The 10734-nt window shown below is 41.6% G+C and overlaps 1 protein-coding gene across 1 annotated transcript in view; it reads right to left on the bottom strand.

Annotated features, from left to right (window-relative positions):
* The window catches only part of KIF15 (kinesin family member 15), a 65772-nt gene that overhangs the window by 8584 nt on the left and 46454 nt on the right, over positions 1 to 10734 (bottom strand). Inside the window, exons 25-30 of the mRNA XM_019508895.1 lie at positions 10574 to 10678; positions 8744 to 8866; positions 6749 to 6895; positions 4532 to 4639; positions 3646 to 3810; positions 3153 to 3262 (exon numbers count right to left, since the gene is read on the bottom strand). Coding sequence (XP_019364440.1) covers positions 3153 to 3262; positions 3646 to 3810; positions 4532 to 4639; positions 6749 to 6895; positions 8744 to 8866; positions 10574 to 10678 — 758 coding nt within the window. The remainder of the gene's footprint in view (positions 1 to 3152; positions 3263 to 3645; positions 3811 to 4531; positions 4640 to 6748; positions 6896 to 8743; positions 8867 to 10573; positions 10679 to 10734) is intronic.

The raw sequence follows: 10734 nt of genomic DNA on the forward strand, positions 1-10734 counted from the left end.
AGGAGACTGGAAACCACTACAAATAGGAGGAAGGGAGGCTTGCTGGCAAGAAGCTAGAGTGTATGGAGATACAAGAGCACTAATGTGGGCAGAGACTGGGAAAAGCTGCTGGGGAAAAACATTAGGATTAGATCATAAGCCCCAGGAGGCAGACTAGAATGGGAATTTCGTGGGTGTGAAGAAAGTTAGCAGGAAGGGATAATGGGGAGTGAAGACTGGAGAATTGGGAGGGAAATAGGAATGACTCGGCAAGAAAACTGGGAGCAGAAATGGGCAGAGATTTGACTAGGGCTCATTGGGGTTGGGTAGAGACAGATATAACAGGGAAAAGCAGAGCAAGTTGGAAGGAAAGCAGCAGAAGTCTTGTGCCCACCCTTTTCCACAGCCCTGTAGGGAACACAAGTTTTAAAGTGTCATCATTCTGAAGCCAGCATCTCTAAAGCATCTTATCCTCTAGTGGACCAACACAAGAGGGGGATAAAAACCTCCTCCTGCTATTGGTTACATCATTTGTTGAAGTGGAAGAAAGGCTGTGATAATAAATATATTTTTTCAAATTTACTTTTAATAAATCCTCATACATTACACCAAAACCTTGGTTAGAAATATGTTAAGGTTGTAAAGTCAAGCACTTCAAAGTTAAGAAATGCCAAAATAAAGATTGCCTGTGGCACCTTAATTCACATGCTCGTATCAGACTCTCATACACTGTTTTCTCCAGGACCCTCTTACTCGAGCACATGGTAAAGAGACCAAGCAATTTTGTTTCCACCTCATTGCTCAATGGGTAGACCTCTCTGCCTTTTTTATTACACACTATTCAAAGCCTGCTCTGAAGACAAAAATCATACATTTCCTTAGAGGATATTCTGTATGGCTCATTCCTCTAGTGCTCAAGTGCTTAACTCATGATGAATTTATTTTTCATGACAACCTGTGGAAGAGGCACAGAGAACCTGAGTGTCCAGTGCACCTGAACTTTCAGAGCATGTAGCGTTAGAGAACTGTGCAGGTAGGGAGCAGTAAAAAGCAGAGCAGCAGATCTGGCAGGAAGCACATGACAGGGAACAGAAAGCAGAGTAGCAGATCATGCAGGGAAAGGAGATCAGAGATCCAGAGATTTCTTGTAAGAACCTATACTGCCAAAAACATTTTGATCTTTGGAGTCTTTTCAAGTTCTTTGCAACAGAACTGCTCTGCTCTATTATTTCCCACAGGACTGAAAACTAAGTAGTGGTATTTTCCAAGAGGGTCTTCAAGTATAAAAAGGTTAACTGCCAACACCAGTGTTGCAACAGACATGAACTGAGCATATGCATGACTTTGTAACCTAAATGTTTTTTACCCAGGCATTTTATGTAAAGTAGCATTCAAAACTGTTTCTACAATTTTCAATCCATCTTCAGTAAAACTATTGTTAATTTTAGAATTCAGGAAATTCTAAGCATTCTAATTTTCAATGCTTTCTAATGGAAGAGTAGATCCAAGTCCTATCTTTTATTAGGTTGCCAAGATGGTAGCTTTGTGTGATTTATGCTTTAAAATATTTTTTTTCTAAATAATTTACTCCGCTTAAGAAAAAAACGTAGGTGACAGAAGATTATATTGTAATGCATTATCCCCATTTTCTATATTTTGTGAAGCCTTTTAGATAGTCCAAAAGTGTTAGAAAGACATACGAACAAGTCTAATTGTGAAAAAAATTCTGTTCAATACCAAAGATACAGCTTGGTGATTCAGAATGAAGAACATGTCTAACCCACCTAAGAATGTACTGCAGTTTGAAGTCTTTCATCATGCATTGTTCCATTTTCATTGAAAGTCAGCTTTAGAAAGCAGAGAAACAAGTCTGGAAAACTGACCTCAATTCAAGTCTACAATAAAATTTCCATTTACTTTTAGTATGAGTCACCCTGGCAATTCACATTCCTTTTATTTTCCTTATTTTTGCCATGTTAAAGATTTCAAATGTAGTTAAAATGTGTTATTTACGTGTTTTGTTAATAGCTTAATTATTGTACTTTAATAAATTGTAATTCAAAGACAACAGCATTTCCTGACCTTTAAAATATTTCCACAAAGATCAGTGTCCAGTTATCTCAGTTTATTGCTCTTCCAGCAGTAGTTGGGAATTAAATCATAATATAAACAAGAGGTGCACAGATATAAAGTGGCAGCGATATAAAGAAAATTGACTGTATTGGAAAAAAAAAAAATCGGCCTGATGTGGCCAATAATTTGGCTGGTAAATGCCTGTGTGCGTGCACAGCCGCAGCACAGCATGCAGGCAGCAAGAAGCACAGCTCAGCAGGTTGGACAGCTGCATCCAGTTGGCAAGTCTGCTGTGGTGGAAGGGGATGGGAGAGGGAAGTGGTGCGTATGTGGCAGGGGGCAGATCAATGCCCCTCACTGTGAGGGAGGGAGTGGGGCTGAGGCAGACACTGCCCAGCCGGGGCGGGGCAGGGTGAGACAGGGCAGGGTATGGGATGAAGCTGTGGCTCATCCAGGCTGCATGGGGAGGGAGGGATGGCTCCTGCTGTTGCATGCACCCTGGCAGGGCATGGGCCCCTGGATCAGCATGGGTAGGGTGGGCTGTTGCTGTGGGCTGCACCAGGATCTTCCTGGTGAGTGGGGGAGGGGGTTGGGCCAGAGCTGTTCTTGGGGCAGGCACTGAAGGTGCTGGGAGTGGGGCTACAGCAAAATTTGGGGTGGCTGCAGCCTTACCTGTAGCCTCCCTCCCAGTGCCGCTGCCCACCCCAAGTGCAGCCTGGACCAGCCCCTGCTGGGAAGAGCCCAGCGTAGCCCCGGCTACAGCCTGCTCCACCCCGGGCAGATCCAGGGACACATGCAGCAGGAGGAGCCACTCCCTCCTGGATGAGCCACAGCCCCGTCCCATCACCTGCCCCATTCCCTCCCTCACTGGGGTGGCACGGGGCATTGATCTACCTGCCCCTGCCCAATGCTCCTTCTTTCCCCCCTCCTCTTCCACCACAATAGACTTACCAGCTGGATGCAACTGGATCAGAAATCGGATTGGTATCTGCTGATATGCCTCCTTGAAAACTGGCTATCAGTATCGGTCCCCAGAATCTCTATCAGTGCACCCTTAGTATAAACTAAATTCTGAGGTTAGAGATTAGAGAAGATTTTACCTGTTTTTCCATTGTCTTTGAGCCTCTTCAAGCTGACCCTGTAGGTTTCGGTTTTCTTCCATTAACGACAGCATTTCCAGGCGTGTGTTTTCCAATTCACATAACTGCTCCTAAACCAAATGTTACAAACATCTTTTTTGAAAACCAAAGTACAACTAATGCTCTCAATAAAGAACTGAAGAAATACTCTGAAAGCATTCAATTAAAGTCATTTTCTAATCAAGGCCTCCCATGAATCTGCCCTTCAATGTTTGAACAAAATTTGCTTTGGAGAAAGCCAATATCATTCTTGGATAAAAACAGGGGGTACAGCAGTGTTACAAAATTTCCCCGATAGTTCTGCTTTTTTGACTTTGGTCTCAGGCTACGCAAGAAGATTAAGAACTACCTTTCTGCGTTAACTTAAGGTTCTAAAGACACAGCCTACTAAAATGAACTAAAATTAGTATGAAATTAGTGGTTTACAAGTTGCCCCTGATTTAATTTATGTTACCTTCAGCCTTAGGATTTCATCATTTTTATCTGTTCTTTCTTCATTCAATTTAGATACAAGATGCTCCAGAGTAACTGCAGAAGCTCTCCTGTCTGCTATTTCCTGCTCCCGAGTTTCCAAAAGTTTTGCCAGATTTAGATTAAAATTAGGAGGAGTTCTTGGACACTGGAAATAAAAAGTTTTATTTAAAATTTCTGAAAAAAGTGTCCCCCCTCCCCCCATGTTATACATTTTATTTTTTAATGTTAGGTCAGTGGGGGACAAAAACAACAACAAAAAGAAGCAGCACTACTTACCTTTCAAATAAGAGAAAATTTAACAGATAAATCTATTTATAGTCTGAAGCCCCTCTCCTCCTGCATGTGTGTGTACTGTACACTATATACTATACTATACTATACTATATAGGCAGTTCTTGGACTTATGACAATTGGTTCCTTAAAACGACATCTTACGTTGAAATGTTGCAACTCGGAACTGATTTTTCCATAGGAACAATGTTATAAATGGGGAATCGGTTCCTGAACCAAGGCCTGATACCCTATTTCTCACACGTGGTGGCTGCTGCCGCCATCCACCAACTTGCTCTGCCGTGCGTTCCTTTTACACAGCCGGTCGCGAATCCGGCTCCATGGGCTGCTGACAGGTGGTATGTGATTGACTGGGGGTGAGGCCCGTCAGCAGCCCGCATGTGTGACTGTAGCCACCACCCACCGCCCTGCATCTGGCTGAGCATCAGAAAGTCAAAACAGGGTGTCGATATATAAACATCCTAAGTGCTGGTCACTGCAACTTGAATGTTGTCAAATCGAGGACTGCCTGTATACATATATAAAAGCTTCAGTGAAGCATGGTTGAGCAAATCATTGTCTCCCAAATACCGTACCTGTGCTATTGCTGTAGACAAAGAGGAGTCCACAAAACAGTCCATTTGTTTTATTTTTAGGTCATATTCATTCTTCCTCTTTTCCAATTCCTCCACCTTTTGGTCAAGCTATTATAAAAACCCAATCAGTTAGAATTCAAAAGTTGTAAAAATGTCACAAAAGCTGAAAGAGGCAGAAACTAGGTATAAATTCTAATATTATGAATAAAATATGCAAGTACACCAATCTCAGATGGTATTTGGAATATTTAATATTTTACACTTCACAACTTTAACATCAGCTGTTCTTCCATATTCACCTACAATTAGATAATTGCTATTTGATTAACAAAAAGATGATATACCAAACTATTTAAAGAGATCCACATGATAGTGTACTGTGTTAGCACCTAACCTGCTTAATTTTTGCTGACATTCAGCTTCACTTATTTTTCTCAAGGTTTGATTGCAGGTTTTTAAATGTTTGCCTGAATGAGCTTTCTGATATGAGTATACCAATACACCTTCTATCGGCAAATCCCACAGGTGACAACATTGCTAACACTTACAAAAGAATACTTTTACTAGTATAGGTTATTCTCTTCCAGCACACTGATCTAAGCAATACTTGCACAAGGACTTTTGTAAATATATCTATACCTACATTAGGATTTTTATCAGCAGACATATTTGGTAGGACAGTGAGTTATGCAAATAAAACTTAAGTATGGACAAAAAAACTTAAGAAATATTTATTTGTGCTTAAAATATTAGAATGCCTTCAAATTGCCCTCTCCCATTATTAAACTTTAGGCAAAAAACAAAGAAGCATCCCTTTTGCATTGCTCATAGCTCAGGTTCTCTTGCCTTTACTTGTACTCTTGGGTTAAAGAAACAAAACCACAAAAACAACAACGAAAAAGGTCTCCTACTCAGCCTTTAAATTTAGCAACTGTGAAAGCTCAGGACCCCCATTTCTCAATGCTATAGAGCTTAACTCAGGGTTAGAAAATTAATATTTATCTGCCTCTGGCTCCTGTCAAAGGTGACAGAAACCAGGGCTGTAGGACACAGGGGAAGCCATGGCAAGGCTCCTGCAACTGCAGGGCCCACCCGGCCCCACCCTCCCCAGCCAGAAGCCCCTGCCTACCAGGGGCTTTTGGCCTGGGACTGTGGAGCTGTTTGTGGCTGCACTGGCACAGGAAATTCAGGTAAGAAGTGGGGGGAAGGTGGGGAAGAAGGCAAAGGAGGACCGCAGGGATTGCCGCAGTTCTTGGGGCTGAACGAACTGGTACGCAGCGCAGGGCAAAGCGTCCCACCCCCACCACCTATGACAAGCACTTCCTGCTGCAGCTGCTCACAGCCCGCTCGGGGCTGTCCTGCCTCTCCGCTGCGTCACTGATGCCTTGTGGAGCAGGCACAGGCAGCTTCATGTGGGCTCCGAGCGGCTGCAGCACAGGGCATGGGGGGTGGGGAGGGCACTTTTCCTGTACGCTGAGCACCATTTTATTCCCTGCTACCGCTGCTAGCTTAGGCCCTGCACCAGCTCTGGGCTCGCCTGTTGGAGCTGAGCCCAGAAACTGCTGCTCAGTGCAAAGGAAATCCGCCTCACCCCCCACGGCTTGCCACTGCTGGGCAGCGTTTGCTGTGGCTGCCCCCCTGGAGCCCGTGCCATGCTAGCTTGCGGTGCAGTTGCTTCACCGCTGCCTCTGTGCTGCCCAGTGCAGCAGTGGCCATGTGGCCAATATTTTTTTTAATTAAATTAAAATATTTTATTATGGGCATTTGATTTTTAGTATGCAATGTGTCCCCCCGCCCCCCCAAGATAGCAAACCCTTTTCCCCAAAGAAATACTTTCAGAGCAAAGGGAGGGACTTCCGGTGGCAAAGGTCTGAGATTAGGGGCAGGACTTCCAGTCCCAAGATGGTGACCAGGGGCACAGCACTTGTCAAGGGGCAGGGCTACTCATGCGGCCCTAGACAGCTTGCCAAAACTCATTAAGTGGCCCTCTCCCCAAAAGAAATTGCCCACCCCTGGCTTAACTAGCATTTGCTTCAAATCCTTTACATTATTACTCTCCTAATTCAGTAAGACATATTTTGTTCTTAATCTAACAGAACTGATTAAAAATGTTTGAATGTGTGTCACTAGGAAGTAATCTAAGATTTAAGCCCCTTTCCATCCAGTTGTTATAAAAGTAAACAAATTATTCTACAAGAAGAGCATCCTATGTTTTACCTGTTGTCTATATTCTTGGATTACAACATCTTTCTTTTCTAAATCTTCTTGTGCACGCTGAAGCAATGCAACATGATGTTTAGAAGCTTCTATTAACTTGTTTAGTTGCTCGGTGGTATGGTTCAGGTCTTCAAGCAGGAGATCTCTCTGTTTCATTTAAATGCACAAGCAAAAAGCAGGAACACTGAAATTAACAGGTATTATTCCAAAGTAAGTACTTCAAATTATCTTCATCAGTTAAAGGTCCCCCTTTCATAATGCCTTTTAATTCAGCATTTCAGTTAAAAAAGATTCTTTGGCAGCTCTCACTATGCAAAGTACCTTAGTTTCAGAACAAAAGGTTTTACAAATTTTTGAAGGTATACTAGGATATTTTAGTTACAGTTAAGGTGTTTGTGAATGATGGCATTGTATTATGGTAGATAAGGTTCTCTGGGTAGATGTGATATTGTGTGTTAGACCACGTAAATAGTTGGAAAAAATGTTCTTTGCAAGCTTTCGGGGACTCCTTTTTCAGCCATAGAAGTCAACTTACAAAGAACTATTTTTCCAACTATTTAGTTGGTCTAATAAAATATATCACATCTACCCAAAAGAACCTTGTCTGCCTATGTCCTTAGACCAACACGGCTACAACCAACAATTCTAAGGTATTTTATTATGGTATTTTCAAGGTGCGGTATAATTTATATTGAAACAACCACGTGACCATGGTTACTTAACACAAATACTGCATCTGTCTTAATTAGAGTTAGGTGATTTATCCTGTAATTTTAAAACTGTACTTTATATTGCCTTGCATACAGATACTCTCAGTAACATCTATGGGTAATGGCAGTTCAGTTAGCCTCGGAGGCGGAAGAGAACCTTGTGCAACTGAGTAACACCAATGCCTAGTTTTGAAAGAACCTTTCTATTCCTATTTAGCTGGATCATGGTAGCTATGGACAAACAAAAAAGCCTAGGGACCCCATTAGGAGCTAGGTGAATACTACTGAGGAGGTATGATGAGAGTAAATACACGTATGAAGAAAATAAAAGTTAAAATATTTTACACTGAAAGTGAAGGTGACTGGCAAAAAAAATGAATTCAGCAGGTAATTCAGTTCTGGTTTCCATCCTTCAAACATATGGAAATAGAGATTCAAAATTACTTAAGGTCTAAATTGACATTCATGGTTTTGATAAATTCTCAGCCGAGAAGAGATTTTTTTTTCAAAACTGGAGTTCAGAAGGATGAACAAGCTGTTCTAGTAGATATAGGAGCGGCACTATGTCAGGACTGAAGCACTATAGGGTTCTACTGATTATTTTACAGAGATCATCAAAATTGAATGCCTTTATCCTACAGATAAAGGGCAAGTTCTGCAAAATAAAAAAGGGATGGCAGGAAGTGAGAGGGGATAAATGGAGTAAAAAAATTAAAATATGCAGGATTAAACAGATTAATTCTGTGCATCTTAAATGTGACACCAGCAGGTGGAGCTTTTGGCTAAAATTACAGGTAAAGGAAAAAGTTACTTAAATTAGCAGCACTAGAAAAAATGCTAAAAAATGCACCATTCTTTTACCTCTACTTAAATTATTCTTTATGCATCTGATCCAGCTCCTATTAAATGCAATTTAATGGCTCACCACTGACTAATGCTAGGTGTTTATAATCTGTCTTTTGGATACAGGTGTCCCTCGCTTTATGCTGTACATACGTTCCTGGAAAACAGCACATTACTCAAATTTGCATAAAGGGAACCCACGTTACAAGGAACAAATAGGGATACATTCCAATACCTCGACTCTACTGACCCTCAGGTACACTGGTTTCCACTACACTGATGGCATGAGTGAATTTAACGCATATATAACAAATTCTTGATATAAAGCGAGGGAAACCTGTACCTATTTTGCGTCCAAGTGATGTCAAACAAAAACCAAACCCAACCAAACTCATCTACAGAAGACATAAATTGCAAGGTAGTACTAATGCTCCATTCATACCTCAATATCATCAGCTGCCTGTTTTCTTTCCAAGTCTTCTCTCAGTCTCTCAATTTGCCTTTCCTGTTCCTCTATGATTACTTTGCCTTCCTCTTTTGCAAGCAAAACATCATTATACTTGAACTAAAAAAAGCAAAATTAATCTTTAGGATTATGATCGTGCAAACAAGATTATCAATGAAAATGGATAACAACAATGGAAATGATGCATCTTGCAGATTTGAAATGACAATGAGAAATTTCATGTTGAAAGGTCTACCTGAGTATGAATTTATAACTTGATGTTATTACTTGATAAATTCCATAAAAAGTTTTGCATGAAAGACTTAACAAAACCCTAGTGAAATTATTAATTCAACACAGATATACTTCTTAATTTATGGTGAATTAATTTATTAATGAAAGTAACAGATGTAATATACGCTATATATACAATAAATAGATCACGGTGTATATTGTGAAATTTTACATGCGTTTCTTTCTTAGCACTTTTTGGGTTTGCATATAAAATATAAAACATTTTGTGCATGGTTGTATCTCTTTGCAACAATAAAAGAAAGTATAGACAAAGACAGATACTTATTGCAAAAAGATGCACCAAAACAAAAGATAAAACCTCACAGTTCCATCCAGAGTCCAAACGTTAATAACAAAATCACCTTCTCTTGTGAGAAGTTATGCAGATGAATAACTTATTTAAATACTCTTATTGTTTTCATGTACATAAGTGCTGTAGTACTACAGTCTGAGTTGTATGTCATAACTATGTTTATATTCACTCTCCCCTAAAAAAGGAATTTGGTGGTTTCAGACTCACTTAGCCATTTCTCCAGTCACTAATTTCCCCGAGAAATTTAAACCTGACTGTCATAGTTTCATAGTTTCTAGGGTCAGAAGGGACCTGAGTAGATCATCTAGTCTGACCCCCTGCCACGGCAGGAAAGATTACTGGGGTCAAACAACCCCAGCAAGGTGTTCATCTAATCTTCTCTTAAAACCCCCCAGGGTAGGAGCCTGCACCATTTCTCTTGGAAGTTGGTTCCAGATCCTAGCCGCCCTGACCGTGAAGTAGCGCCTCCTGATATCTAACCTAAATCTCCCCTCTACCAGCTTGCAACCGTTATTCTTGGTCACTCCTGGCAGTGCTCGGGGGAACAGGGACTTCCCCAGTGCCTGCTGATCCCCCTGACTAGTTTGTAACAGGCCACTAGATCCCCCTTCAGCCTTCTCTTGTGGAGGCTGAACAGGTTCAGGTCCCATAGCCTCTCCTCATAGGGCCTGCCCTGCTGCCCCCTGATCATATGAGTGGCCCGCCTCTGGACCCCTCTCCATGTTGTCCACATCCCTCTTGAAGTGCGGCGCCCAGAACTGGACGCAGTACTCCAGCTGCGGCCTGACCAGTGCCGCATAGAGGGGGAGGATCATCTCCTTGGACCCGCTCGAGATGCATCTGTGGATGCATGACAAGGTGTGGTTGGCCTTCCTGACTGCATCCCCACACTGCCGGCCCATGTTCATCTTGGAGTCAGTGATGACTCCAAGATCCTTTTCTGCCTCTGTACCGTCAGCGGAGTGAAGCTCACAAAAAGCAAATATACTCCTTGATAGAATCCTCTCTTTACTAAGCCTGTGGAAAGCATTCAGTTTCCAAGAAAGCCATAAGCACGAACTGTTCAGAAACATTTAACATGTTAAAAAAGTTTCCTTCTATTAACACTACAACAAGCGACACTAATCTATAGTAAAATATGTAACCAGTGTTCACTGAAATTTTATTCCATTTTTGCAACACCATGCATTATACCATATGTCCTCAATGACAGAACATACATTTATGTCCTCCAGTTCTCTTGTCAGTCCCTCTATGGACTCTGTCTTATGACTGATCAGTGTCCTTAGCTCCTGGATTTGGCTCATCAAGTCAGTTACAACCTCCTGCAAGAGCAGAAAAAAAAAGGACTTCATTCCCTCTCCCTCTCCCTCTCCCTCTC

The sequence above is a fragment of the Gavialis gangeticus genome, unplaced genomic scaffold (assembly GCF_001723915.1).
Source record: "Gavialis gangeticus isolate Ggan-Ray unplaced genomic scaffold, GavGan_comp1, whole genome shotgun sequence".
In the NCBI taxonomy this organism is placed as follows: domain Eukaryota; kingdom Metazoa; phylum Chordata; order Crocodylia; family Gavialidae; genus Gavialis; species Gavialis gangeticus.